The sequence below is a fragment of the Phyllobates terribilis genome, unplaced genomic scaffold, assembly GCF_046119375.1.
Source record: "Phyllobates terribilis strain yellow unplaced genomic scaffold, ASM4611937v1 Scaffold_5__5_contigs__length_657084704, whole genome shotgun sequence".
NCBI lineage: Eukaryota > Metazoa > Chordata > Amphibia > Anura > Dendrobatidae > Phyllobates > Phyllobates terribilis.
In genome coordinates this window covers 327,341,096-327,368,716 of record NW_027362765.1, presented here as the reverse complement: position 1 = coordinate 327,368,716, position 27,621 = coordinate 327,341,096, and the positions used below count along the sequence as shown (strand labels likewise).

Genomic DNA, 27,621 nt, shown 5'->3' with positions numbered 1-27,621 from the left:
AATAGTGTTGAGCCACCCCCGTAGTGTTCGGGTTCGGTTCGGTTCGTCGAACACCGGGATGTTCGAGGAACTGTTCGTCGAACTGTTCGTCGAACACCTTAGAACACCGTCGAACACCGTTAAAACCAATGGCAGGCAAACAAAAACACATAGAAACACATAGAAAACACCTGCAAAGGTGTCCAAAAGCTGACAAACTGCTCAGAAGACACTCTCTTTAAAAAAGCCGGCCGGCAAATTCAGCAGCGGCATACACCGGTACCCGACAGACAGAATAGAGCATCACACATAGATTAGATAGATAGAAACATGTCAGTCACACATATAAGAAGCACAGTGACAGTGTTGGTTACTGCACTTGTCATTTAGTGTAAAGGATTTATTAAAAAAAATATTAGTGTTTTCATGCACCGTCTCTTTAAAAAAGCCGGCCGGCAATTCAGCATCTGTACCCGACAATTTAGAACAGAAAGAATAGAGCTTCACACATAGATTAGATAGATAGAAACATGTCAGTCACATATATAATAAGTACAGTGATAGTGTTGCTTACTGTACTTGTCATTTAGTGTAAAGGATTTATTTAAAAAAATAATAGTGTTTTCATGCACCGTCTCTTTAAAAAAGCCGGCCGGCAATTCAGCATCTGTACCCGACAATTTATAACAGAAAGAATAGAGCTTCACACATAGATTAGATAGATAGAAACATGTCAGTCACATATATATGAAGTACAGTGATAGTGTTGGTTACTGTACTTGTCATTTAGTATTAAAATAAAGGATTTATTATTAAAAAAATTGGCGTGGGGTTCCCCTTAATTTTAGGCTCTAGCGGAGGTTAAGCAGACGGCTGGGGCAGATGTTTGAAGCCTGGGAAGGGGGTAATACCCACGGAGCTTCCCAGGCTACTAATATCAGCCCCCAGCTGAATACATAGCCTTTACTAGCTATTAAAATGGGGGACCCCCCCAAAAAAATGACGTGGGGTCCCCCCTAATTTAATAGCTAGCAAAGGCTAGGCAGACAGCTGGGGGCTGATATTAATAGCCCAGGAAGGGAGCCATGAATATTGGCCCCCTCCCAGGCTAGAAACACCAGCCGTCAGCCGCCCCAGAAATGGCGCATTCATAGGATGCGCCAATTCTGGCACTTAGCCTCGCTCTTCCACGCTGCCCTGGTGCGGTGGCAGGGGGTAATAGGGTTGGGGTTGATGTCAGCTTATAATGCCAGCTGACATCAAGCCCAGGTTAGTAATGGAGAGGCGTCTATAAGACACCCCCATTACTAACCCCATAGTCAAAGTTAAAAAAAACACAAACACCCAGAATAAAGTCCTTTAATTGAAATAAAGACACAATCCTTTATTGTTCTAAATTAAACCATACTTACCATCACGCCCATTCCAGCTGAAGCCAACGATCTCCTGCAATAAAAGAAAAATAATAAAGCAACCTCATCCTTACCTTTCCATGGTTCCCACGACAGCTTCAGCTCTGCTACATCGAGATGACAGGCTGGACCGCAGCAGAACGCTGCCATCCAGCCTGTCATCCCGCAGACACTGAGAAGCGCAGGCTTGCTTGCGCTGCTCAGCGTCTCTCTGTGACGACATCCAGATGAGCCGAGTTCATGTCCAATGAACTCGGCTCACCTCATGCACGTCACTGACAGCGTGGGAAAATTCTCACGCTGAAGCGCTGATTGCAGGAGAATTTTCCCACGCTGTCAGTGACGTGCAGGAGGTGAGCTGAGTTCATTGGACATGAGCTCACCTCATGCACATCACTGACAGCGTGGGAGAATTCTCCTGCACTCAGCACTTCAGCGTGAGAATTTTCCCACGCTGTCAGTGACGTGCATGAGGTGAGCCGAGTTCATTGGACATGACCTCGGCTCATCTGGATGCCGTCACAGCGAGACAGTGAGGAGCGCAAGCATGCCTGCGCTTCTCAGTGTCTGCGGGATGACAGACTGGATGGCAGCGTTCTGCTGCTGTCCAGCCAGTCATCTCGATGTAGCAGAGCTGAAGCTGTCGTGGGAACCATGGAAAGGTAAGGATGAGGTTGGTTTATTATTTTTCTTTTATTGCAGGAGATCGTTGGCTTCAGCTGGAATGGGTGTGATGGTAAGTATGGTTTAATTTAGAACAATAAAGAATTGTGTCTTTATTTCAATTAAAGGACTTTATTCTGGGTGTTGTGTTTTTTTTAAATACTTTACTAGAAATTCATGGCGGTCATGTCTAATACTGGCGTGACCCCATGAATTTTGGGCTTGGGGCCAGCTGATAATATCAAGCTGGCCCTAACCCCTTTATTACCCAGTGAGCCACCGCACCAGGGCCCTGGATGAGTTGGGTACAGCGCCAGAACATGGCGCTTCTATGAACGCGCCATTTTCCGGGGTGGCTGCGGACTGCAATTTGTAGCGGGGGGGGGGGGGCCCAGAAAGCTTGGGCCTCCCTGCGCTGCAGATTCCAGCCCCCAGCTGCCTAGTTGTACCTGGCTGGACACAAAAATAGGGCGAAGCCCCACGTACTTTTTTTTAATTATTTCATGAAATTCATGAAATAATTAAGAAAAAAAGGCCTTCCCTATATTGTTGTGTCTGGCCAGGTACAAATAGTCAGCTGGTGGTTGGGGGCAGCCCGTTCCTGCCTGCTGTACCTGGCTGGACACAAATATAGTGCGAAGCCCCACTTCAATTTTTTTTAATTATTTCATGAAATTCATGAAATAATTAAGAAAAAAAGGGCTTCCCTATATTGTTGTGTCCGGCCAGGTACAAATAGGCAGCTGGTGGATGGGGGCAGCCCGTTCCTGCCTGCTGTACCTGGCTGGACACAAATATAGTGCGAAGCCCCACTTCAATTTTTTTAAATTATTTCAGGAAATTCATGAAATAATTTAAAAAAAATTGACGTGGGGCTTCGCACTATATTTGTGTCCAGCCAGGTACAGCAGGCAGGAACGGGCTGCCCCCAACCACCAGCTGCCTATTTGTACCAGGCCGGACACAACAATATAGGGAAGCCCTTTTTTTCTTAATTATTTCATGAAATAATTTAAAGAAAATTGACGTGGGGCTTCGCCCTGTTTTTGTGTCCAGCCAGGTACAACTAGGCAGCTGGGGGCTGGAATCCGCAGCGCAGGGAGGCCCAAGCTTTCTGGGCCACCCCCGCTGCAAATTGCAGTCCGCAGCCACCCCGGAAAATGGCGCGTTCATAGAAGCGCCATCTTCTGGCGCTGTACCCAACTCATCCAGGGCCCTGATGCGGTGGCTCACTGGGTAATAAAGGGGTTAGGGCCAGCTTGGCATTATCAGCTGGCCCTAAGCCCGAAATTCATGGGGTCACGCCAATATTAGACATGACCACCATGAATTTCTAGTAAAGTATTTAAAAAAAACACAACACCCAGAAAAAAGTCCTTTAATTGAAATAAACACACAATTCTTTATTGTTCTAAATTAAACCATACTTACCATCACGCCCATTCCAGCTGAAGCCTACGATCTCCTGAAATAAAAGAAAAATAATAAAGCAACATCATCCTTACCTTTCCATGGTTCCCATGACAGCTTCAGCTCTGCTACATCGAGATGACAGGCTGGACCGCAGCAGAACGCTGCCATCCAGCCTGTCATCCCGCAGACACTGAGAAGCGCAGGCATGCTTGCGTTCCTCACTGTCTCGCTGTGACGGCATCCAGATGAGCCGAGGTCATGTCCAATGAACTCGGCTCACCTCATGCACGTCACTGACAGCGTGGGAAAATTCTCCTGCACTCAGCGCTTCAGCGTGGGAGAATTCTCACACTGAAGCGCTGAGTGCAGGAGAATTCTCCCACGCTGTCAGTGACGTGCAGGAGGTGAGCTGAGTTCATTGGACATGAGCTCACCTTATGCACGTCACTGACAGCGTGGGAAAATTCTCCTGCACTCAGCGCTTCAGCGTGGGAGAATTCTCACGCTGAAGCGCTGAGTGCAGGAGAATTCTCCCACGCTGTCAGTGACGTGCAGGAGGTGAGCTGAGTTCATTGGACATAAGCTCACCTTATGCACGTCACTGACAGCGTGGGAAAATTCTCCTGCACTCAGCGCTTCAGCGTGGGAGAATTCTCACGCTGAAGTGCTGAGTGCAGGAGAATTCTCCCACGCTGTCAGTGACGTGCAGGAGGTGAGCTGAGTTCATTGGACATGAGCTCACCTTATGCACGTCACTGACAGCGTGGAAGAATTCTCCTGCACTCACCGCTTCAGCGTGAGAATTTTCCCACGCTGTCAGTGACGTGCATGAGGTGAGCCGAGTTCATTGGACATGAACTCGGCTCATCTGGATATCGTCACGGAGAGACGCTGAGCAGCGCAAGCAAGCCTGCGCTTCTCAGTGTCTGCGGGATGAGAGGCTGGATGGCAGCGTTCTGCTGCGGTCCAGCCTGTCATCTCGATGTAGCAGAGCTGAAGCTGTCGTGGGAACCATGGAAAGGTAAGGATGAGGTTGCTTTATTATTTTTCTTTTATTGCAGGAGATCGTTGGCTTCAGCTGGAATGGGCGTGACGGTAAGTATGGTTTAATTTAGAACAATAAAGGATTGTGTCTTTATTTCAATTAAAGGACTTTATTCTGGGTGTTTGTGTTTTTTTTAACTTTGACTATGGGGTTAGTAATGGGGGTGTCTTATAGACGCCTCTCCATTACTAACCTGGGCTTGATGTCAGCTGGCATTATAAGCTGACATCAACCCCAACCCTATTACCCCCTGCCACCGCACCAGGGCAGCGTGGAAGAGCGAGGCTACGTGCCAGAATTGGCGCATCCTATGAATGCGCCATTTCTGGGGCGGCTGACGGCTGGTGTTTCTAGCCTGGGAGGGGGCCAATATTCATGGCTCCCTTCCTGGGCTATTAATATCAGCCCCCAGCTGTCTGCCTAGCCTTTGCTAGCTATTAAATTAGGGGGGACCCCACGTCATTTTTTTTGGGGGGTCCCCCATTTTAATAGCTAGTAAAGGCTATGTATTCAGCTGGGGGCTGATATTAGTAGCCTGGGAAGCTCCGTGGGTATTACCCCCTTCCCAGGCTTCAAACATCTGCCCCAGCCGTCTGCTTAACCTCCGCTAGAGCCTAAAATTAAGGGGAACCCCACGCCAATTTTTTTAATAATAAATCCTTTATTTTAATACTAAATGACAAGTACAGTAACCAACACTATCACTGTACTTCATATATATGTGACTGACATGTTTCTATCTATCTAATCTATGTGTGAAGCTCTATTCTGTCTGTTATAAATTGTCGGGTACAGATGCTGAATTGCCGGCCGGCTTTTTTAAAGAGACGGTGCATGAAAACACTATTATTTTTTTTGATAAATCCTTTACGCTAAATGACAAGTACAGTAAGCAACACTGTCACTGTACATCGTATATATGTGGCTGACATGTTTCTATCTATCTAATCTATGTGTGAAGCTCTATTCTTTCGGTTCTAAATTGTCGGGTACAGGTGTATGCCGCTGCTGAATTGCCGGCTTTTCATGTTTCACTGTTGGCACTGTTCCCATCGATTTGGGCAATCACTGTAATGCCACAACCACCATGGCTGTGGCATTACAGTGAGTGGCAGACAATCCCTGCATGATTGGTGCTCTAAATAGCGCCAGACATGCAGGACACGCTTTTGGTGCACGAACAGTTATCGAACATAACCTCGAACAGCCGAATTTTTTGCAAATCGTTCGGGTTCGTCGAACAACTCGAACACCGCCCAAAACAGCTCGAATTTGAGATTGGCGAACAGTTCTAGTCGAACACCGCTCATCTCTAGTTATAAATTCAAATATTCCAGCTGGTTAAATAAGTATTGAACACATCACCAATTGTCTAAGTAAATAGACTTCTAAAGGTGGACATCATATTCTCACCAGATGTCAATAACAACCCATCCAATCCACACAGGCAACACAATCTAATCATAGATGTCAATTAATTAAGTTATGTCTAATAAAGAGAAATGACACAGGGAAAAAGTATTGAAAGCATGAAGAAAGAGAGGTGCAAAAAGCCATGTAAAGTCATGACACGAGCTGAAATCTATCAGTAATTAGAAAACAATCCAGCCACTTAGTGAAAACTAATATCAGCTGGTTCAACTGATGGTCTATTAAAAGGTGCTACACAAGAAACATCTCATGATGGTTAAAACCAGTGAACTGTCTCAAGACATTTGCAATCTTATTGCTGCAAAACATACTGATGAAATTGGTTACAGGAGAATTTCTAAATTACTGAAGGTTCCAGTGAGCACTGCTAGGGCCATAATCCGCACCTGCGGCTCTGCTCTGCTCCGCTTGTCCTCCGCACCTGCGGCTCCATTCTGCTCTGCCCCGCCCCGCTTGCCCTCCGCACCTGCGGCTCCGCTCTACTCCGCTTGTCCTCTGCACATGTGGCTCCGCTCTGCTTGTCCTCCGCACCTGCGGCTCCACTCCGTTCTGCTCTGCCCCGCTTGCCCTCCGCACCTGCAGCTCTGCTCTGCTTGTCCTCCACACCTGCGGCTCTGCTCTGCTCCGCTTGTCCTCCGCACCTGCGGCTCCGCTTGTCCTCCGCACCTGCGGCTCCGCTCTGGTCCGCTTGTCCTCCGCACCTGCGGCTCCCCTCTGCTCTGCTCCGCTTGTCCTCCGCACCTGCGGCTCCGCTCCGCTCTGCTTGTCCTCCGCACCTTAGGCTCTGCTCCGCTTGTCCTCTGCACCTGCGGCTCTGCTCCGCTTGTCCTCCGCACCTGCGACTCTGCTCTGCTTGTCCTCCACACCTGCGGCTCTGCTCTTGTCCACTTGTCCTCCGCACCTGCGGCTCTGCTCTGCTCCGCTTGTCCTCCGCACCTGCGGCTCTGCTCTGCTCCGCTCCGCTTGTCCTCCGCACCTGCGACTCTGCTCCACTCTGCTTGTCCTCCGCACCTGCGGCTCTGCTCCATTCCACTTGTCCTCCGCACCTGCGGCTCCGCTCCGCTTGTCCTCCGCACCTGCTGCTCTGCTCTGCTCCACTCCACTTGTCCTCCGCACCTGCGGCCCTGCTCTGCTCCGCTTGTCCTCCGCACCTGCGGCTCTGCTCCACTTCCCCTTCACACCTGCTGCTCTGTTCCTGTATCCCAGTGTGTACTGGTCCCTAACCAGCCTGTTTACCTACCTGCCAGCACCCGCCAGTCTGTATACCAGCCGTGCCTGCCAGTACCCGCCCGTCTGTATACCAGCCGTGCCTGTCAGTACCTGCCAGTCTGCATACCAGCCAAACCTGCCCGTTCCTGCATTCCCCGGTGTGGGTCAACAGCTGTGACCGGGGTCTGACCTGGAGTAGCACCTGGGCCACCTCCCACGTCCCTCCTCAGACCACGAAGTCGATTAAGTCGCCGTGTGTTCGTGGTCAGATCTGGCGAGGCTCCGAGTCATGCCCCTCCAGGCACTCCTCGGTTCGTGGCCCAGAGGGACCACTAACCACACTCATGCCAGTCAGTCCGGGCGTGTGTGTAACAGTTTGCTCAGGCCATGGTCCCCAATGAGTCCCACGACCCTTTGCTCTCGGAGACATTTGAATCCTTGTCTGGCGAATACATGCACCAAGAAATTTTTTTTTCCCAAGCTGAGGTCCAGGCGACTTACGCACCAGCCCAAATGGAGCTATCAGCACTCGTTCCTGCGGATCCACCACTGTACTATGGGGATTCAAAACAAAGCCATGCATTTGTGGAGCAAAGCATGCTGCATTTCAAATTCTATGCTCACTATTTACCCACCGATTGGGTTAAAGTAGCATTTCTGATGTCATACCTAGCCGGTGATGCCTTGAATTGGATCACCCCCCTATGGGAAGCAAGGGATCCTATCGTCTCTGACCTGCAGGCCTTCCTGGTGGCCTTTCTAATGGTCTTCGATGACCCTAACCCTGAATTTTCTGCTAAAGCTTCCCTTCCCAATATCCTGGAGCAGTCCAGATGGGTGATGCGTGTAAGTAGCCCACCAGTTCCTGAGTCTGAAGAGGCTGCTGCCCAAGCAGAATCCACACAGGATGACAGTGCTCCGCAGAATACTTCCCTTCCCGACCTCAAGAGGCAGTCCAGACATGCAAGGCGTAGAGGTAAACCGTCACGTCAGGTTCTGTCCTCCCAAAGACCTCCTGTTCCCCAGCCTGTAGAGGCAGCTACCCGCACAGAATCCATGAAGGTTGACCATGTTCGTCAGACAAAGCAGAGGCCGGAACTCAGTCATAAAATCGGATTGCAGACCCGCTGCGGTTGTTTGGAACACCCTGACAGTCTTTGTCCAGCGAAGGTTGGAGAGTCCCAAGACATTAGGCCTGTAAGAGAGGCTGCCCTTGGCGTTAGTGTTTCCTCTCCACAGATGACCGTGACTGTCTCCGTGGCAAGTGAAGGCCTCGGATTAACCGGAAGTTCAGGGCTGAAAGCCATGAAGAGTTGGTGTCTGATCCCCGTCCGACAACTCCAGAATCCGGTTTGGGCATTGTCAGGGGTAGGACGAGCCCTACTCAGAAACAGTCAAAATATGTCTGTACAAATTAAGCTCCAGATTGGAGCATTGCACATGAAGAAGTTCACATTCTAGGTGCTGTCTGGTTTACCCACAGGTCGTCCAGAGCTGAGAGCTCTAGTGCCCGCTCAGGTCTGGAGCTCCTGTATGGTGTTTCCTGGGGGACTGCTGAGGTACAAGGGGTGTCCAGTCCCCATATCTTCAGGACAGTCAGCAATGTCGTCTTCTTCTTCACCAGATCTGCTAGTCGCTGACTCGCTGTGCGCTGAAGTCTCCGAAGGAAGGGAAGTGGAAGCGATGTCCCCACTAAGTCTCGACGATTGTACCAATAATCTGGCTTCAGGTACCGCCCCGCCTCGCAGACGTGTCATCTCAGAGACCAGACTGAAGATGATCCTGAAGCAAGAATCTTCCATCTCTAATAAGTCTGTCAATAAGTCCTTCAAGGCGGTGGCTACCTCCAAGTCTCTGCACCCCTCCAACCAGGCGGAGGACCTCCAGTTGTCTCTTGAATCCTCCGGGGTGCTACCTGATGTTAAAAAATGGAGAGAGAGACTTTCCTACACCCTGTACCTGGTACTTCGCCCATTTCATCCAGTAAGCTTGGTAAAGTGTACGTCAAGGCGGTGGCTACCCCCAAGTCTCTGCACCCCTCCTACCAGGCAGAGGACCTCCAGTTGTCTCTTGAATCCTCCGGAGTGCTACTTAATATTAATAAATGGAGAGAGACTTTCCTACACCCTGTTTCTGGTACTTCGTCCACTTCATCTGATGCTGAGGATGGCTCGGTGGGACGAAGCATCCTAGTCACCAGGCTGGTGAGACCAGTCTCGTTCCCTCTAATGGACAGAACAGGTAGTCTTCTTGAAGAGAAGTCTTGGGAATCCATTGTGAAGGATCGGCCTCCAACTTCTCTGCAGAAAATCCTCGCATTCTTGAAGAAGAGGGGGCGTAAAGGGGGGGTACTGTAACATCCCTGGCGGCGTGCTGGCATGGCTTACCATCTCCCACCATGCAAGACCGCCAACTTATCTATCTGTCCAGGCTGTGCACTATACTCCTTTACTTCCTGTGTGCATGTCTCTTGTCTGCTGGCTTAGGGCGGCGGCACTGGCACTTCCTGATTCTTAAAATTACAGTGTGCGCAGTCCTAATTCGTCCCCAACCTATTGCTGTGAGTCACTGGATACTTAAACCTCCTCCACCCAGTGAGAGGTGCCTGAGCAACACTTTCTTTCAGTGTGTTCTGTGCAACTGAGTTGCCAGGTCCTGTCCTGTATCTTGTCTGTTTTCACCACCCTGGGGGCTGAGTACCCAGGCCTGTTACCTGTATCTGTGACTTCTTGTCCTTTCTGCCACCCTGGGGGCTGTATGCCCAGGCTCGTTCCTGTATCTCGTTTCAGTGTCAGTTCCTGTCTGAACTGTGTCCTAGCTGGTTACCTGTTTGTCTCTATGTCCGATCCTTCCCTTTTCCTGCAGTGTCTGAACCAGCACCTAACTCCTACTCATTGTCTCTGTACTTCTGTTTGTGAGTTTTGTGTCCACTCGCTACTTCATTGCAAGTACCTTGTGTGTATCTGGTTCTGCTTGTCCCGTTTCCCTGCCTCCGTATCTACCTCCTGTGTTCTAGCTATCTTCCTGTGTTTCCCAGTCTGTTCCAGGTGAACAGAGCCCTGTCCTGTCTTCCGAGCCTGTCAGTACCCGCCGGTCTGCATACCAGCCAAACCTGCCCGTTCCTGCATTCCCCGGTGTAGGTCAACAGCTGTGACAGGGGTCTGACCTGGAGTAGCACCTGGGCCACCTCCCACGTCCCTCCTCGGACCACGTAGTCAATTAAGCCGCCATGTGTTCGTGGCCGGATCTGGCGAGGCCCCTAGTCATGCCCCTCCAGGCACTCCTCGGTTCATGGCCCAGTGGGACCACTAACCACGCTCACACCAGAAGATCCAGGCGTGAGCGTAACATCTACAGCATTTGCAGACCATGTGACCGCATCTGTAAAATCCTGTGGAATGCAACCACGTTTTATTGGTGACAGAATCATTATTTAAGTATAAGCTCAGAGAAAGAGTGTTCCCTAAAGTGGGTGCCTTTCTCTCCACAAATCTGATAGGGCTCGTGAGTACTTGTTTTAAATTAGGGTCCTGAAAATGCATGGGGACATATTTGTTAATAATATTCATTACTGCAGAAAATTTGTGGGTTGTAATTAGATTCAAAAGTAATAGGATTAATGGCAGTAACATTTATTTCTGATTATTCTTTTACTATATCATTTCTGTCCACTCCATCTACTATATTATTAATCCAGAAGTGGGTGATAAATGCAGAATTGGTGACTTGTTTCTATTATACCTTTTCTCTGATTGTTCCTCACTAGAGATGAGCGTTGTTCTAGTCGAACTGTTCGCCAATCTCAAATTCGAGCTGTTTTGGGCGGTGTTCGAGCCATTCGGCGAACACGAACGATTTGAGAAAAATTCGGCTGTTCGAGGTTATGTTCGATAACTGTTCGTGCACCAAAATCATAACTGGATTTTTTCTCAGTAATGATGAAAATTAATGTTAATACGCCGTTTGAGTGTACAGCGGGGTGGGGGGAGGGGCAGGGGATGGATCTCTGCAGGAATAATGAAGATCTCCATTTTTTTTTCTCTTTCCCGCATTTGCAGTGGGGAGGTGCAGTCTGTCAGCCTATCAGCAGCGCACACACGGAGCGAACTGCTGTTTTTCACACAAGCAAGGGCATGTGTCATTGGCAGTGTATGTCACATGTCCTTGCCCTATAAGACCAAGCCATTTTCCCCGTCGCCACCATTTTCTCACTGCTGCAGCTGCGTGTTAGACGGCACCGCTGTTGCTGTGTGCGCTATACCTTGTTAATTTCAAGCCAATTTTCGCACAAATCTACAGATAGCTTGGGAGTAGGGAATAGTTGTGATTGCAGTCCTTTTAAGGACTAGGTTACAGCATTTCCTACGACTTTTATCAGTCAGGTCTGTGCTCTTAAATAGATAGATTGTGGGAGTAAAGACTAATTGTAATTGCAGTCCTTTTCAGGACTAGGTTACATCAGTTCCTATCAGTTTTTGCCAGGCAGGTCTGTGCCAGTGCTGTGCAAGTTTTTTTCACAGCATTTGGCTGAATCTAGCAAAGCTAATCCTTTTTGGCCTATTGCAGAGTGTGTTAGTCAGTGGAGTAGCCTATCTGTGTTGCAAGATATACCACCTGTGTATAGAATACCATTTTTTTTACTGTACCTAGTGAAGTAAAATCTTTTGGGCATAGCATCATTCTATTAGTCCATCTATACTGACCTCCATCAGGTTGCAAACTGAATATAATTTTTTTCTGCATCTAGCTCTGAAAAAATATTTGGCCTTCTAGCAGTGTGTGGGACTTTCTCTATTAGTCCATCTATACTGACCTCCATCAGGTTGCAAATTAAAAATAATTTTTATATGCATCTAGATCTGAAAAAATGTTTGACCTTCTAGCAGTGTGTGGGACTTTCTCTATTAGTCAATCTATACTGACCTCCATCAGGTTGCAAATTAAAAATAATTTTTATCTGCATCTACCTCTGAAAAAATATTTGGGCTTCTAGCTGTGTGTGGGACTTGTTCTATTAGTCCATCTATACTGACCTCCATCAGGTTGCAAACTGAATATAATTTTTTCTGCATCTAGCTCTGAAAAAATATTTGGCCTTCTAGCAGTGTGTGGGACTTTCTCTATTAGTCCATCTATACTGACCTCCATCAGGTTGCAAACTGAATATATATTTTTTCTGCATCTACCTCTGAAATAATATTGGGCTTCTAGCTGTGTGTGGGACTTGTTCTATTAATCCATCTATACAGACCTCCATCAGGTTGCAAACTGAATATAATTTTTTTCTGCATCTAGCTCTGAAAAAATAGTTGGCCTTCTAGCATTGTGTGGGACTTTCTCAATTAGTCCATCTATACTGACCTCCATCAGGTTGCAAATTAAAAATAATTTTTATCTGCATCTACCTCTGAAAAAATATTTGGGCTTCTAGCTGTGTGTGGGACTTGTTCTATTAGTCCATCTATACTGACCTCCATCAGGTTGCAAACTGAATATAATTTTTTTCTGCATCTAGCTCTGAAAAAATATTTGGCCTTCTAGTAGTGTGTGGGACTTTCTCTATTAGTCCATCTATACTGACCTCCATCAGGTTGCAAATTAAAAATAATTTTTATCTGCATCTAGCTCTGAAAAAATATTTGGCCTTCTAGCAGTGTGTGGGACTTTCTCTATTAGTCCATCTATACTGACCTCCATCAGGTTGCAAATTAAAAATAATTTTTATCTGCATCTACCTCTGAAAAAATATTTGGGCTTCTAGCTGTGTGTGGGACTTGTTCTATTAGTCCATCTATACTGACCTCCATCAGGTTGCAAACTGAATATAATTTTTTTCTGCATCTAGCTCTGAAAAAATATTTGGCCTTCTAGCAGTGTGTGGGACTTTCTCTATTAGTCCATCTATACTGACCTCCATCAGGTTGCAAATTAAAAATAATTTTTATATGCATCTAGATCTGAAAAAATGTTTGACCTTCTAGCAGTGTGTGGGACTTTCTCTATTAGTCAATCTATACTGACCTCCATCAGGTTGCAAATTAAAAATAATTTTTATCTGCATCTACCTCTGAAAAAATATTTGGGCTTCTAGCTGTGTGTGGGACTTGTTCTATTAGTCCATCTATACTGACCTCCATCAGGTTGCAAACTGAATATAATTTTTTCTGCATCTAGCTCTGAAAAAATATTTGGCCTTCTAGCAGTGTGTGGGACTTTCTCTATTAGTCCATCTATACTGACCTCCATCAGGTTGCAAACTGAATATATATTTTTTCTGCATCTACCTCTGAAATAATATTGGGCTTCTAGCTGTGTGTGGGACTTGTTCTATTAATCCATCTATACAGACCTCCATCAGGTTGCAAACTGAATATAATTTTTTTCTGCATCTAGCTCTGAAAAAATAGTTGGCCTTCTAGCATTGTGTGGGACTTTCTCAATTAGTCCATCTATACTGACCTCCATCAGGTTGCAAATTAAAAATAATTTTTATCTGCATCTACCTCTGAAAAAATATTTGGGCTTCTAGCTGTGTGTGGGACTTGTTCTATTAGTCCATCTATACTGACCTCCATCAGGTTGCAAACTGAATATAATTTTTTTCTGCATCTAGCTCTGAAAAAATATTTGGCCTTCTAGTAGTGTGTGGGACTTTCTCTATTAGTCCATCTATACTGACCTCCATCAGGTTGCAAATTAAAAATAATTTTTATCTGCATCTAGCTCTGAAAAAATATTTGGCCTTCTAGCAGTGTGTGGGACTTTCTCTATTAGTCCATCTATACTGACCTCCATCAGGTTGCAAATTAAAAATAATTTTTATCTGCATCTACCTCTGAAAAAATATTTGGGCTTCTAGCTGTGTGTGGGACTTGTTCTATTAGTCCATCTATACTGACCTCCATCAGGTTGCAAACTGAATATAATTTTTTTCTGCATCTAGCTCTGAAAAAATATTTGGCCTTCTAGCAGTGTGTGGGACTTTCTCTATTAGTCCATCTATACTGACCTCCATCAGGTTGCAAATTAAAAATAATTTTTATCTGCATCTAGCTCTGAAAAAATATTTGGCCTTATAGCTGTGTGGGACTTTCTCTATTAGTCCATCTATACTGACCTCCATCAGGTTGCAAATTAAAAATAATTTTTATCTGCATCTAGCTCTGAAAAAATATTTGGCCTTCTAGCAGTGTGTGGGACTTTCTCTATTAGTCCATCTATACTGACCTCCATCAGGTTGCAAATTAAAAATAATTTTTATCTGCATCTACCTCTGAAAAAATATTTGGGCTTCTAGCTGTGTGTGGTACTTGTTCTATTAGTCCATCTATACTGACCTCCATCAGGTTGCAAACTGAATATAATTTTTTTCTGCATCTAGCTCTGAAAAAATATTTGGCCTTCTAGCAGTGTGTGGGACTTTCTCTATTAGTCCATCTATACTGACCTCCATCAGGTTGCAAATTAAAAATAATTTTTTTTCTGCATCTACCTCTGAAAAAATATTGGGCTTCTAGCTGTGTGTGGGACTTGTTCTATTAATCCATCTATACAGACCTCCATCAGGTTGCAAACTGAATATAATTTTTTTCTGCATCTAGCTCTGAAAAAATATTTGGCCTTCTAGCAGTGTGTGGGACTTGTTCTATTAGTCCATCTATACTGACCTCCATCAGATTGCAAATTCAAAATAATTTTTTATCTGCATCTAGCTCTGAAAAAATATTTGGCCTTCTAGCAGTGTGTGGGACTTTCTCTATTAGTCCATCTATACTGACCTCCATCAGGTTGCAAATTAAAAATAATTTTTATCTGCATCTAGCTCTGAAAAAATATTTGGCCTTCTAGCAGTGTGTGGGACTTTCTCTATTAGTCCATCTATACTGACCTCCATCAGGTTGCAAATTAAAAATAATTTTTATCTGCATCTACCTCTGAAAAAATATTTGGGCTTCTAGCTGTGTGTGGGACTTGTTCTATTAGTCCATCTATACTGACCTCCATCAGGTTGCAAACTGAATATAATTTTTTTCTGCATCTAGCTCTGAAAAAATATTTGGCCTTCTAGCAGTGTGTGGGACTTTCTCTATTAGTCCATCTATACTGACCTCCATCAGGTTGCAAATTAAAAATAATTTTTATCTGCATCTAGCTCTGAAAAAATATTTGGCCTTATAGCTGTGTGGGACTTTCTCTATTAGTCCATCTATACTGACCTCCATCAGGTTGCAAATTAAAAATAATTTTTATCTGCATCTAGCTCTGAAAAAATATTTGGCCTTCTAGCAGTGTGTGGGACTTTCTCTATTAGTCCATCTATACTGACCTCCATCAGGTTGCAAATTAAAAATAATTTTTATCTGCATCTACCTCTGAAAAAATATTTGGGCTTCTAGCTGTGTGTGGTACTTGTTCTATTAGTCCATCTATACTGACCTCCATCAGGTTGCAAACTGAATATAATTTTTTTCTGCATCTAGCTCTGAAAAAATATTTGGCCTTCTAGCAGTGTGTGGGACTTTCTCTATTAGTCCATCTATACTGACCTCCATCAGGTTGCAAATTAAAAATAATTTTTTTTCTGCATCTACCTCTGAAAAAATATTGGGCTTCTAGCTGTGTGTGGGACTTGTTCTATTAATCCATCTATACAGACCTCCATCAGGTTGCAAACTGAATATAATTTTTTTCTGCATCTAGCTCTGAAAAAATATTTGGCCTTCTAGCAGTGTGTGGGACTTGTTCTATTAGTCCATCTATACTGACCTCCATCAGATTGCAAATTCAAAATAATTTTTTATCTGCATCTAGCTCTGAAAAAATATTTGGCCTTCTAGCAGTGTGTGGGACTTTCTCTATTAGTCCATCTATACTGACCTCCATCAGGTTGCAAACTGAATATATTTTTTTTCTGCATCTACCTCTGAAAAAATATTTGGGCTTCTAGCTGTGTTCTATTAGTCCATCTATACTGACCTCCATCAGATCGAATATAATTTTTTTCTCCATCTAACCCAGCCAATAGTTTTGGCCTAATACCACAGTTTGGCCACTCAGCTCTGCTCGGTTCCCATCCATTGTTTTTTTGTGCAAACAACTCCAGAGTTGTGAATTAGTTAACCACCAAAATGAGTGGAAAAAGGCCTGCTGCTGGTGGAAAGGGGAATAGGCGTGTTGGGAAGGGGAAAAAAGGTTGTGTCCGTGGGGTAGGTGTTAAAGCAACAGTAACATCTGCAGAAGAAAGACCATCTTCCAGCCAAACTAAAATGTCTACTTCTTTTAGCGGACAATGTGATAAGATCCCTTTCTTACGGTCACGCCAATCGCTACAAATTCCAGATGAGGCACAAAAACAGCAGGTGCTTCAACGGATATCAAGTGCTCCTTTAAGTGGGCTCTTCTCCACATCAACTTCAACATCACAAATACTCCAGTCCTCAAAGGTGTCACCCCAATCGCACTTGCTTCCTCACAGCTCCCAAATCTCCAGCTGCCCGTCTGAGTATGAGGTAGAACAGATGGTTGAGTCTGCAGAGCTGTTTACTCATACTATAGCCTGGGAATCAGAGGTCGACTCCAGCGCTTCTGTGAATCCAGACGAGGAAATGATCTGCACTGATGCCCAGAATCTTTATGAGTCGGATCCAGGGCCAGACACAGAAGGTTCTGACCATAATGTAGACCCTCTTTCCCAAACTGTAACTCCTGTTGGTGGAGACAATGAGGAAGACGATGATGAGACTCAAATACCTGATTGGAGCGACAACTTTAGTTTTTTGTCAGGGCAGGAACAGGTTGGCTCTGAGGACGATGGGTGTGATAACGCACAGGGTGATGATGATGAGGTTGGAGATCCCACTTACTGTCAACCCACAGTCAGCCAAGAGATGAGGTCAGCAGAGGAGGTGGAGGAAGATGCTAGTGACGACGAGGCCAGGTTGCGTTTTCCTGGACAGAGACGTAGTACTGGAAGCACGTCAACAACTGCATCCTCAAACACAACTCTGCCTCTCACCACAAGTCGTGGTGGCTCTTCAGGTCGCATGGGTGCTAAGCCTTGCATAGCCTGGGCATTTTTTCAGATCGATAAAGATGACCCAACTCGTGTTATCTGTAACATTTGTCAGCAAAAGCTAAGTAGAGGCCAAAAAATACATAGTTTGAGTACTTCATGCATGAACCGGCACATGGACATGAAGCATAAGTTGCAGTGGGAAGCTCAGTGTGCTACAATGCGGCCTAGCCGGCCAGGCCAACCACCGTCTGCCATATCTTGTGCATCCGCGGCCTCTTCATCCTCTGTGACTGGGGGGACAGCAGTCACACCTGTTTTGGGGCGCAGACCTGCCACCTCTTTACCCGCAACAGCCAGCGTGATTGGCAGGTCATCATTTTCTTTGGAGGTGGTAACACCAGCTGGTGTTGAGCGCTGTCCGACATCGATAGCACCACCTTTGGATCAAGGCAACCTAACATGTCCGCCTGCATCTTCCTCACAGACCGGCAGTTTGCCGGGGACACCCTTATCAACCCCGTCTAAGCACAATAGCCAGCCCTCGGTCCCTCAGATGTGGACAAGAAAAAGACCATTTCCTCCTAGCCATGAGAAAGCTAAGAGGTTGAATTTCACCATCTGCAAGCTCTTGGCTACAGAAATGCTGCCTTTCCGCCTGGTGGACACAGAGGATTTTTGAGACCTTATGTCCGTCGCAGTGCCCCAGTACCAGATGCCCAGTCGGCACTACTTCTCAAAGAAAGGTGTGCCTGCGCTCCACCAGCATGTCGCACACAACATCACCGCTTCTTTGAGAAACTCTGTGTGTGACAGGGTGCATTTCACCACAGACACTTGGACGAGTAGGCATGGACAGGGGCGTTACATGTCGCTGACTGGGCACTGGGTAACTATGGTGACAGCAGGACAAGGGGCTGCTGTCCAAGTCTTGCCGTCCCCACGAGTTGTGCGTCAATCCTCTTTATGTCAAAGTTCCTCCACTGCTTCTGCCTCCTCAACCTCCTCTCGGTCTTCCACCTGCACCCAAAGCCTGTCTGGTCATGCCACAAGCTTTCTAACTGCGCAGAAGGGATCCTGCACACCTCCTTACTATGCTGGCAGTAGGGCTCAACGTCATCAGGCAGTTTTTACTTTGAAATGTCTGGGAAATGTGAGTCACACAGCTGAGGAGTTGTGGTCAGCTCTGGAGAACCAATTTCATGAATGGTTGTCTCCACTGGACCTGAAACTAGGGAAGGCCATGTGCGACAATGCTGCAAACCTGGGTGCGGCCCTTAACCGGGGCAATGTCACACACGTGCCTTGTATGGCTCACGTGTTGAACCTGGTTGTCCAGCAATTTTTAGCCCACTATCCCAGACTAGATGGCCTTCTGCAGAGGGCACGGTCACTGTGTGCTCACTTCCGCCGTTCGCATCCCGCAGCTCAGCGACTTACATCTCTACAGAAGTCGTTGGGCCTGCCACTTCACCGGCTAAAATGCGATGTGCCTACCCGGTGGAATTCAACTCTGCACATGTTGCAGCGACTGTGGCAGCACCGACAAGTCCTGGTGCAATACGTTCTGACGTATAGCCTGGGCCAACGAGATCCAGAGGTGGGGCAAATCACGCTGGAGGAGTGGTCTCAGATCAGGGACCTATGCACCCTTCTGCACAGTTTGAAATGGCGACGAAGATGTTTAGTGCTGACGATGCCATTATCAGCATGACTATTCCGGTGATTTACATGCTGGAGCACATGTTAAACAGAATTCGGAGTCAGGTGGTGGCACAAGAGGAGGTGGAGGAAGTAGAGGAGGAGGAGTTGTATGCGGAAGGGCTAACATCTGCAAGGTCCAGACGGTCGGCAGCACCAAGGCAGCAGGCATGTGAGGGTGGGGGAGATGGTTTTACCAGGGCGCATGGTAGCAGCCAAACTAGTGAGGAAGGTGCAGGAGCCCAGGAAGAAGTGGAGGACGAACTGATGGAAGACTCATCAGATGAGGGAGACCTTGATCACATTTCTGTTGTGCGAGGTTGGGGGGAGAGGACAGAGGAAAGAATCATGATTGTTACTTCGCCACCAACACAACAGGGACTAGGTGCTCCTGGATGCGCAACACACATGAGTGCCTTCTTGCTGCACTACCTGCAACATGACCCTCGAATTGTGAGAATTAGAAATAATCCTGACTACTGGGTTGCCACACTGTTAGATCCCCGGTACAAAAGTAAATTTGCCGAAATTATTCCTGCCATAGAAAGGGATGCACGCATGCAGGAGTATCAGCAGAGACTGTTGCAGAATCTTACATGTGCTTTTCCACAAAACACCAGTGGTGCACGTAGTGAATCTCACAGTTCCAACTTGCCAACCGTGGGACCGTCAAGTGTTCAGCACTCAAACCGTAACAGAACCACAGTATCTGCTGGTAACATCAATTTTGCGGAATCATTTCACCACTTTTTTAGCCCATCCTTTGCAAGGCCACAGGAGACAAGAAGTCTGACACATAGTCAACGCCTAGAGACGATGGTACAGGAGTATCTCCAAGTAAACATTGAAGCCATGACTGTGTCACTGGACCCTTGCTCTTTTTGGGCTTCCAATCTGGATAAATGGCCGGAGCTAGCCACTTACGCCTTGGAGATCTTGTCATGCCCCGCAGCCAGCGTTCTGTCTGAACGTGTGTTCAGCGCTGCTGGTGGTGTGCTGACAGATAAGCGCACGCGGCTCTCCACTGATAATGTAGACAGACTCACGTTCATAAAGATGAACAAATCATGGATCCGAAACGACTTTTCTACCCCTGTGTCATCCTGGGGAGAGTAAAAGCTTGATGATTGGCTAAAATCACCCTACCAACCGTTTTAAGCTTTCAAATTACTAATCATGTTTATCTGTATCTTGGCTGGAAAATAATTTGGGCTTTGTAGCAGTGTGCAGCACTGATTCTATTAGACCATCTATAATAAGCTCCACCAGATTTAAAATTACTAATCATGTTTATCTGTATCTTGGCTGGAAAATAATTTGGGCTTTGTAGCAGTGTGCAGCACTGATCCTATTAGGCCATCTATACTAAGCTCCACGAGATTTAAAATTAATAATAATTTTTAGCTGCATCTAGCCCGGAAAATAATTTTGGGGCTCCGAGATGCGCAAGACACATAAGTGCCTTCTTGCTGCACTACCTGCAACATGACCCTCATATTGTCAGAATTCGAAGTAATCATGACTACTGGGTTGCCACACTCTTAGATCCCCCAAACTTTTCGATTAAACCTTTTCATTTTAATAAAGACCAAAAAAATGGTCATTTTTGAAATTATAAGCATTAGCAGGTTATTAGAAACTGAAATCAAACAGTTTTCAACTCAAAACTTTATTCTAGGTGATGTTACATTTTCACATAGGACCCCTTGTTCGAAAGGAGCTTCTGAACTGTCTCGTCCATTGAATTTGTCAGGTTTTGGATGGTTTCTGCTTCAATTGTTTTGCATGAGGACAGAATACCCTCCCAGAGCTGTTGCTTAGATGTGAACTGCCTCCCGCCATCATAGACACTCCTTTTGATGATGCTCCAGAGGTTCTGAATGGGGTAGAGGTCAGGGGAGCATGGGGGTCACACCATAAGTTTGTCCCCTTTTATGCCCATATCAGCCAGAGATGCAGATGTTTTATGTGCAGCATGAGATGGTGCATTATCATGCAAAAAAATGATCTTGCTGTGAAATACACGGTTCTTCTTCTTGAACCATGGCAGGAAGTGCTGTTTGAAAAAATCCACATACATTATGGAGTTCATCTTTAGCGCCTTCAGGGATCCTAAAGGGGCCGACAATCTCTCTCCCCATGATTCCAGCCCAAAACATTACTCCACCTCCTCCTTGTTGGCGCTGTAGCCGTGTTTGCGTGGGGTGTCCATCAACCAGCCATCCTCCACTCCATCCATTTGGACCATCGAGCGCTGCACGGCACTCATCCGTGAACAAAACAGTTTTGAAATCAGTCTTCATGTAATGTTTAGCCCACTGGAGCCGTTTCTGCTTGTGTGAAGTGGATAGAGGAGGTCGACAGGATGGCGTATGCACAGCTGCAAACCTCTGAAGGACCCTGCATCTTGTTGTTCGGGGGACGTTGGAGGCACCAGCAGCTTCAAAAACTTGTCTGCTGCTATGGCTTTTTTGCCGCTGCTCTTTTAACCTGACGTAATTGCCTGTAGGAAAGAGTCCTCAATTTGCCCTTATCAGCACGCACACGTGTGTACTGTGAATCAGCTACATACTTCTTGATTGCCAAGACACTTCATCCTGATCATCGCACAATGTTGATAGTAGTCATGCCTTGACCTAAACACTCCACAATTTGTTGCTTCTCAGCAGCCGACACATCCTTTTTCTTTCCCATTTTGGCAGAAAATGTAGGCTGCTTAATAATGTGAGACAGCCTTCTTAAGTAGTCTTGCCTTTCATTGGACACACCTGCCAAACTAATTAGCACAGGTGTCTGCAATTGCTTACAGTGATATAAAGAGCCCTGACACACATCACCATCAATGAGTTTAACTGACAAACAAACAAATTCTTCCCTTATCACTCCTAAACACTTTTTGCATAATAATTTGGAACACAGTGTACATGTGCTTTTCCACAAAACACCAGTGGTTCACGTAGTGAATCTTACAGTTCTAACTTGCCAACCGTGGTCTGTATGGAGTTGTTCAATAAAGGGCCCAAAATTAAGATAACATAGATGGGAGAGTTCTCTATGAATAGGAATACCTAAGTATTTGATACCCTGTGAGGGCCAGGCAAAGGGAAGGTTGGACTGGATGGAATCCTATATGGATTTGGGGAGGGAGACATCGAGGGCCTCAGACTTCGCTGCATTGATTTTAAAATTTGACCATGTAACAAAGTGATCTATTTCAGCCATAACAGCAGGGATGGAAATATGTGATTGAGTGATATATACTAGGACATCATCAGCAAATAGAGAGCACTTGTACTCGGTGCCTCCCACCTCAATCCACCTAATATTGGGGTTATGGCGAATTGATGAGAGCAGGTGCTCCGTCACTAGGATGTATAAGAGAGGGGACAGAGGACATCCCTGCCTTGTCCCATTGGTGATTGTGAAAGGTGATGAAAATGTTCTGATGCACCCCCTGGGCCTTGGGACACCCGGAGCCGGACCCTTTTTGGTGGATGCTGGTGGTTGTAGTCTTCTTGGCGGCGACCCGGTTCCGTGGCTCAGGGTGGTCAAACCAGTGGCGGAACTATTTATGTGGTTTTGATGTTTAAATGTCCGACTACGCCACCCGTGGATTGCTGTCAGAGTGAACCGCCGCTGCAGGGCAGACCGCTGAGGCTGGTGTTGTGGGTGCAGCAGAGCGTAGCATAACTCCCCACGGGAGGAGTATAGCCTCAGGGCAGTGTATGCGGAGGATGGGGGTGATGGTGCAGGGCAGCAGCAGTAACGACACGGAGTCAGTGATGCAGTCCAGGGCCTTTACTCACAGTTCTTATTATCCAGACCACGTCTGCAGGTAACGGCTGCCCACGTCGTACTGTGCTCACCAGGTGAGGGGCTCAGACAACTCCCAGATAACTTTGGAGCGCTTCACAGGACCCCCTTTGTGTGTCCTTTGTCTGGCCTTTCTTACCAACCCTTCTGTCCGGCTGCCTCGGGCCTCCTCTTGGTAAACTTGGCGCCAGTTTCCCTAACCCTATGTGGTGCCTTCCTAGCGGGTGTAGCGAGGGGCTGCGCCACATAAAATGTCAGAGCCTCCGGTTTCTAGCTGAGGGTCGTTTCCTGCCTCCACTAGTTTCGGGGACCGGTCTCCCCCTTTGGCCTGACCCCTCCACGCAGGTGGATTTGGGCGTGCGGTGGCGACTCGCCCGTCCGCACCCCTGGGATCCCTTCATTCCTCGTTCCTGGAGCCTTCTCCGCTCCTCTTCCTTCCTTCTCCCTCTTCCAGGCCTGGGCCTCTATTACTAGGCCCGCCTCCGGAGCAGAGCTCATGCAGAGCCCCTGCTCCCTGCCACTTCTGCTCAGACTTCTCTGCACTGAACTAAGTGGTGCCCACCTTTTATACTCCCTTCTCAATGCACCCAGGAACTGCTTCCTCCCTGCTCCTGCACTACAGGGTTCCCCTTCCTCAGTGTTCCCTCCCCCCACTCCAGCCAGGGACAGGGACTGTCGTGCCCATCTCAGAGGCATATTGGTAGCCCTGCCCCACGGCAATGTGGTGTAATGCATGCAGGTGTCGGGTCCTGATCCACACTCCATCCTTACCTGAGAGTGAGATATCACACCTCTGGGTGAGGTGCAATGCCTCTGTAACAACCGAGCCCTCAGGGTGCTACAGTTCCATTTATCTTCAGCCTAGGTGACGTATTGTGATACAGGGCCGTGATTTTGGCTATAAAAGGGTCCCCTAGACCCCTACCCCAAGCTTTTTAAGAGAATCATATATGGCGCGCCAGGAGACTCTATGGAATGCTTTCTCAGCATCCAACGAGAGTATCTAATTACAAATTTTTAACTGCATCTAGCCCAGGAAATACTTTGTGCCTAGTAGCAGTTTCTGCTAGTCAGCGGATTATCCCGGCTGTTAAGCAAGCTACACCACCTGTAGTTTGGACACTTAATTTTTTCAAAGGAAATGCTTAGGGACCACGGGATACTCAGTGAAGAGCATCAGGAGGCACCCCAAGGCATAGGGGCTGGGACTGGCAGTAGGATGCCTTGCGGTGGACAGCCGAGCTCCATCCTTATAAAAGCTTTTTAACTGCAGCAGCTTTAGTGGACGCTACTGGAGCTGGAATTACGCGGCTGCTGGCATGAGACTTGCCCTCCAATAGATCCTTGTAAATGGATTTAAAGTGTATTCATTCAAATTAGAGAGACAATTTAAATTAAAAAGCTTAGAGCTGCCTCCACCACAGGGGGGCTCGCTCGACCCACCAGCGGACAGGCACCAGTATTGGGAGAGGGGGGCTGGCCGTCAGGGTTCACCGCGGCTCTGGCACAAACCCGGCGACACGGAGGTGGCACGGGCAGGAGCGGACTGAACGTGTCGGCTTCTCACTTTTTGGATTTTAGAAGGGCATGACATGCCTATATCTGTGTCTCCCCCTCCTTTTACTCCTCCACCTCTTTTCTTTTCGCATGACTATATGTACTTGTCACTTTTCCATGTGTTAGTTATGTCTTCTGAGCAGTTTGTCAGCTTTTGGACACCTTTGAAGGTGTTTTCTATGTGTTTCTATGTGTTTTTGTTTGCCTGCCATTGGTTTTAACGGTGTTCAAAGGTGTTCGACGAACAGTTCGGCGAACACACGGGTGTTCGACGAACCGAACCAAACTCGAACACTACGGGGGTGGCTCAACACTATTCCTCACCTGGTTTTGGCTCCCACTTCTGAGAAAAAATACTGACTGAATACTGACCAAATACTGATAGAGGGGCCGTGGCCTTATTGTTTTAGTTGAATTGTTTATTCTATTTGCATACTATAATACTGTTTTCTGCTATAGCAAGCCAGTAACAAATTAAGTTCTCCCTATATCCCTTGCCCTTTCCCCCATCTGATTGAAAACCTCACCTCTTACTACCCTATTCCCCCTTTCTTCCCTATACTCTTTTAAAATTTTCAATAAAAATTATTGCAAAAGTAAATTGAAGACAAGCCAATCCTAATGAAATACTGATGTAATACAGAACAAAAACAAATGCACCCATGTGTGAATTACTTACTTCAGACTTCAATGGGTGTTTTCTATTTGAAAAACGGATGGATGTAGAGGATGCTGCATAAAGTAGTCGTCTATGTGAACAGTCTTATAGATTAAAGAAGCACTCCCAACATTTTTACCTAATCCTGTCTATTTATACAATGAAGTGTAAGTGCATTAACATACATATCGATCACCATCTTTCCCTTTTTGCAGCGCCACTTCAATCCCCTTTTTAGTTACCTGACTTAAATTTAGACTCACTGAATTACACAGGGATTTATGTGTGGACCCAAAGTAGCTTTCACAATGTAAGTCTATGGTGTCTCATTCTGAGACTCCATAGGCATATAAAGGAGATAGTAGCACCACCCCACATAGCAGTTTGTGAGCTGGCAATGAGGAAGAGTGCTCACGTGATCTAGAAGAGGACTGGAGAAGTGCTGCAAACTGGGGAAGACAGAGATCGCTCAGTATATTAATACACTTACAACTATCACACAAGCGGTGTGATAGTTGGCGACCAGCATCATCTTAGAATTACTATGCTCCCAAATATTGCCAACCTAATTAGCTTAAACGACCAGTTGTACATATAATCCTATTATCACATCTCAAAATCTTTACCACGGATTTTGAACCCTCAAAAATTGGAAACCCAAAAAAGTTACATGTTTTCTCTATGTTCCTTATGTTTACTGTATTTTCTATTTGTTCTTCTCACTGTAGGTCTTTTTGATCCAAAATGATGTTGTGGTTTCCACGAATCTTTCTACAGTTCCAGCCACATTTGCAGGATATGCTCAATCATTTTCACCAGAAAATGCACCACCACCTTATGTGTTCCAAGATGTCAAAGCTAGACCAATGGCCTAATTACAGAATATTCCCTTAAGCCATGCACATCAAATCAGCTTAAAAAATCTCTAAGAATTGAATAAATGCACCCTATCTGTTAACTTGGAATAGGTATTGAATTAGTATGAATGGACTTGAATTTGAAGTTTATACACCTTCCTAAAACTGGTTGCTTGTGACAAAAGATAAGTGATAGAATGCTGAAACCAATGTGTAATATCCTATTTCCAAAGCTTATTAAAAATAAAAATAGATTATAAAAGGGTATGATCAGATGAATTGCTGTATCTATTATATCTATTTGCTACTTCAGCTTCATTATTATCACCAATTGTGCTATTTTGATTTTTTTTAATGCATCTGTTTTACATTTCTAAGTGATTTTACCATTTTAATGAATTCTTAAAGTTGTAATAACCTGCAGATTTGTGCACATCTATGATTATTGTACTTAATGGGTATGTAAAAGACCTCTTCAAGTTTAAGGAGTGGTTTCTATATTGCTATAACAGACAGATAAATGTAAATTCCTTGGAGCTCTTGATATTACTATTAGAGATGAGCAGATTGCTTGAAATTTGAATTTGCCGATTTTGCAATATTTTCCTCAAAAATTAGATTCACGTCTAATACATTTTGGAAAATTGCATAATTAAAGTGTCTCTAATTGCCTATAAAATATGTGTATAACACTGTGAGTTCTCCTTATAGTCAAATTTACACATTTTCAGTTCTGTAATGCAAACGCAGCCTTTTTATTGTCCAAATGACTTCCACCTATCTGGCTAGAGGAAAATGAATTGTAGCTAGAGGTAACCAACACCGTATTTAACAATATACTGCAGTATGAAACTTTTTAAGTTACTTAAATTGTATAAATGCTATAAAAATTATACTCTTTGGGGAGGGGGCAGATGCATGAATTACTGATGTTTATAGGCAGGTGTTGCAAATGGAAGAAAGTGTGGTATTTTCATATGGCTGGGTCCAACAATTATCCCTGTATGGTGAGTATAAAAAGGTTTGCAGTTTGCTAAATGAAGAAACAATAGCTTTTCATAGATTTTTCAGAAGGCATCCAAAAATTATCCCTTTATGAAGACAAAACGGATGTACTGTACTGTTTTGACTATGTACATGTAATGGCCTTTCAGCTAGAAGTAAAAAAAAATATCTTTTTTGGGGGGTCCGCAACTGGTTTGCTAATCACAAAATGATTAGTCAATTATAAAGGCTTTTTATTAAGTTGTCCAAAAATTATCCCTCTTTTTTTCTGGTTGCACTGTTTAGAATGTGAAGAAGTTGTGGCTTCTCAACCGAGTGTAAGAAAGTTTCCATTTTTTAGGGTCTGCAATTGGTTTCCTAATCACAAAATAATAAAGCAATTATCAAGCCTTCCAAAAAATATCCTCTTATTTCTGTACTGTTTTGAATATGATGAAGTTATGATTGTTTGACACCAAGCCATTTAAAAAATTATTATTATTATTTTGAAAGCTGTTTCTTGAGGGTACAAAAACAGTTTAGGGCCAGAAATGACAGCCCCGGCAAAAGCAGGACAGTCAGGCACTTTGAAACACAGTGTATAACCAGGAGGTGTAATTGGCATGGCTAAGGCAGGAGCAGCATAGTTGGGTCAGGCAAGGAGTGGCTTGGCAGTTTATGGCCAGTAAAAGCAGCCTGTAGCAGCAGTACATAATGCTAGAAACAATATGAAACACAGTGGACAGGAAGGAGATGTTTGGTTGGCATGGCTGTGCAATGGCTACAGCAGGAACAGCATGGCAGAAAATTCAAATGGGATAGGCAAGGAGATGCTTGGCAATATAGGGCCAGCAATGTTAGCCCCCGCAGCAGAAGTACTATAGTTT

At 45.6% G+C, this 27,621-nt stretch overlaps 1 protein-coding gene across 2 annotated transcripts in view; it reads left to right on the top strand.

Annotated features, from left to right (window-relative positions):
- LOC141273147 (membrane-spanning 4-domains subfamily A member 8-like) overlaps positions 1 to 27,155 on the top strand; it is a 177,446-nt gene extending 150,291 nt beyond the window's left edge. For both annotated transcript variants that reach the window (XM_073684591.1, XM_073684592.1), the window contains one exon: positions 25,622 to 27,155. In XM_073684591.1, coding sequence (XP_073540692.1) covers positions 25,622 to 25,768 — 147 coding nt within the window. In that variant the 3' untranslated portion in view covers positions 25,769 to 27,155. The remainder of the gene's footprint in view (positions 1 to 25,621) is intronic.
- Positions 27,156 to 27,621: the final 466 nt, after the last annotated feature.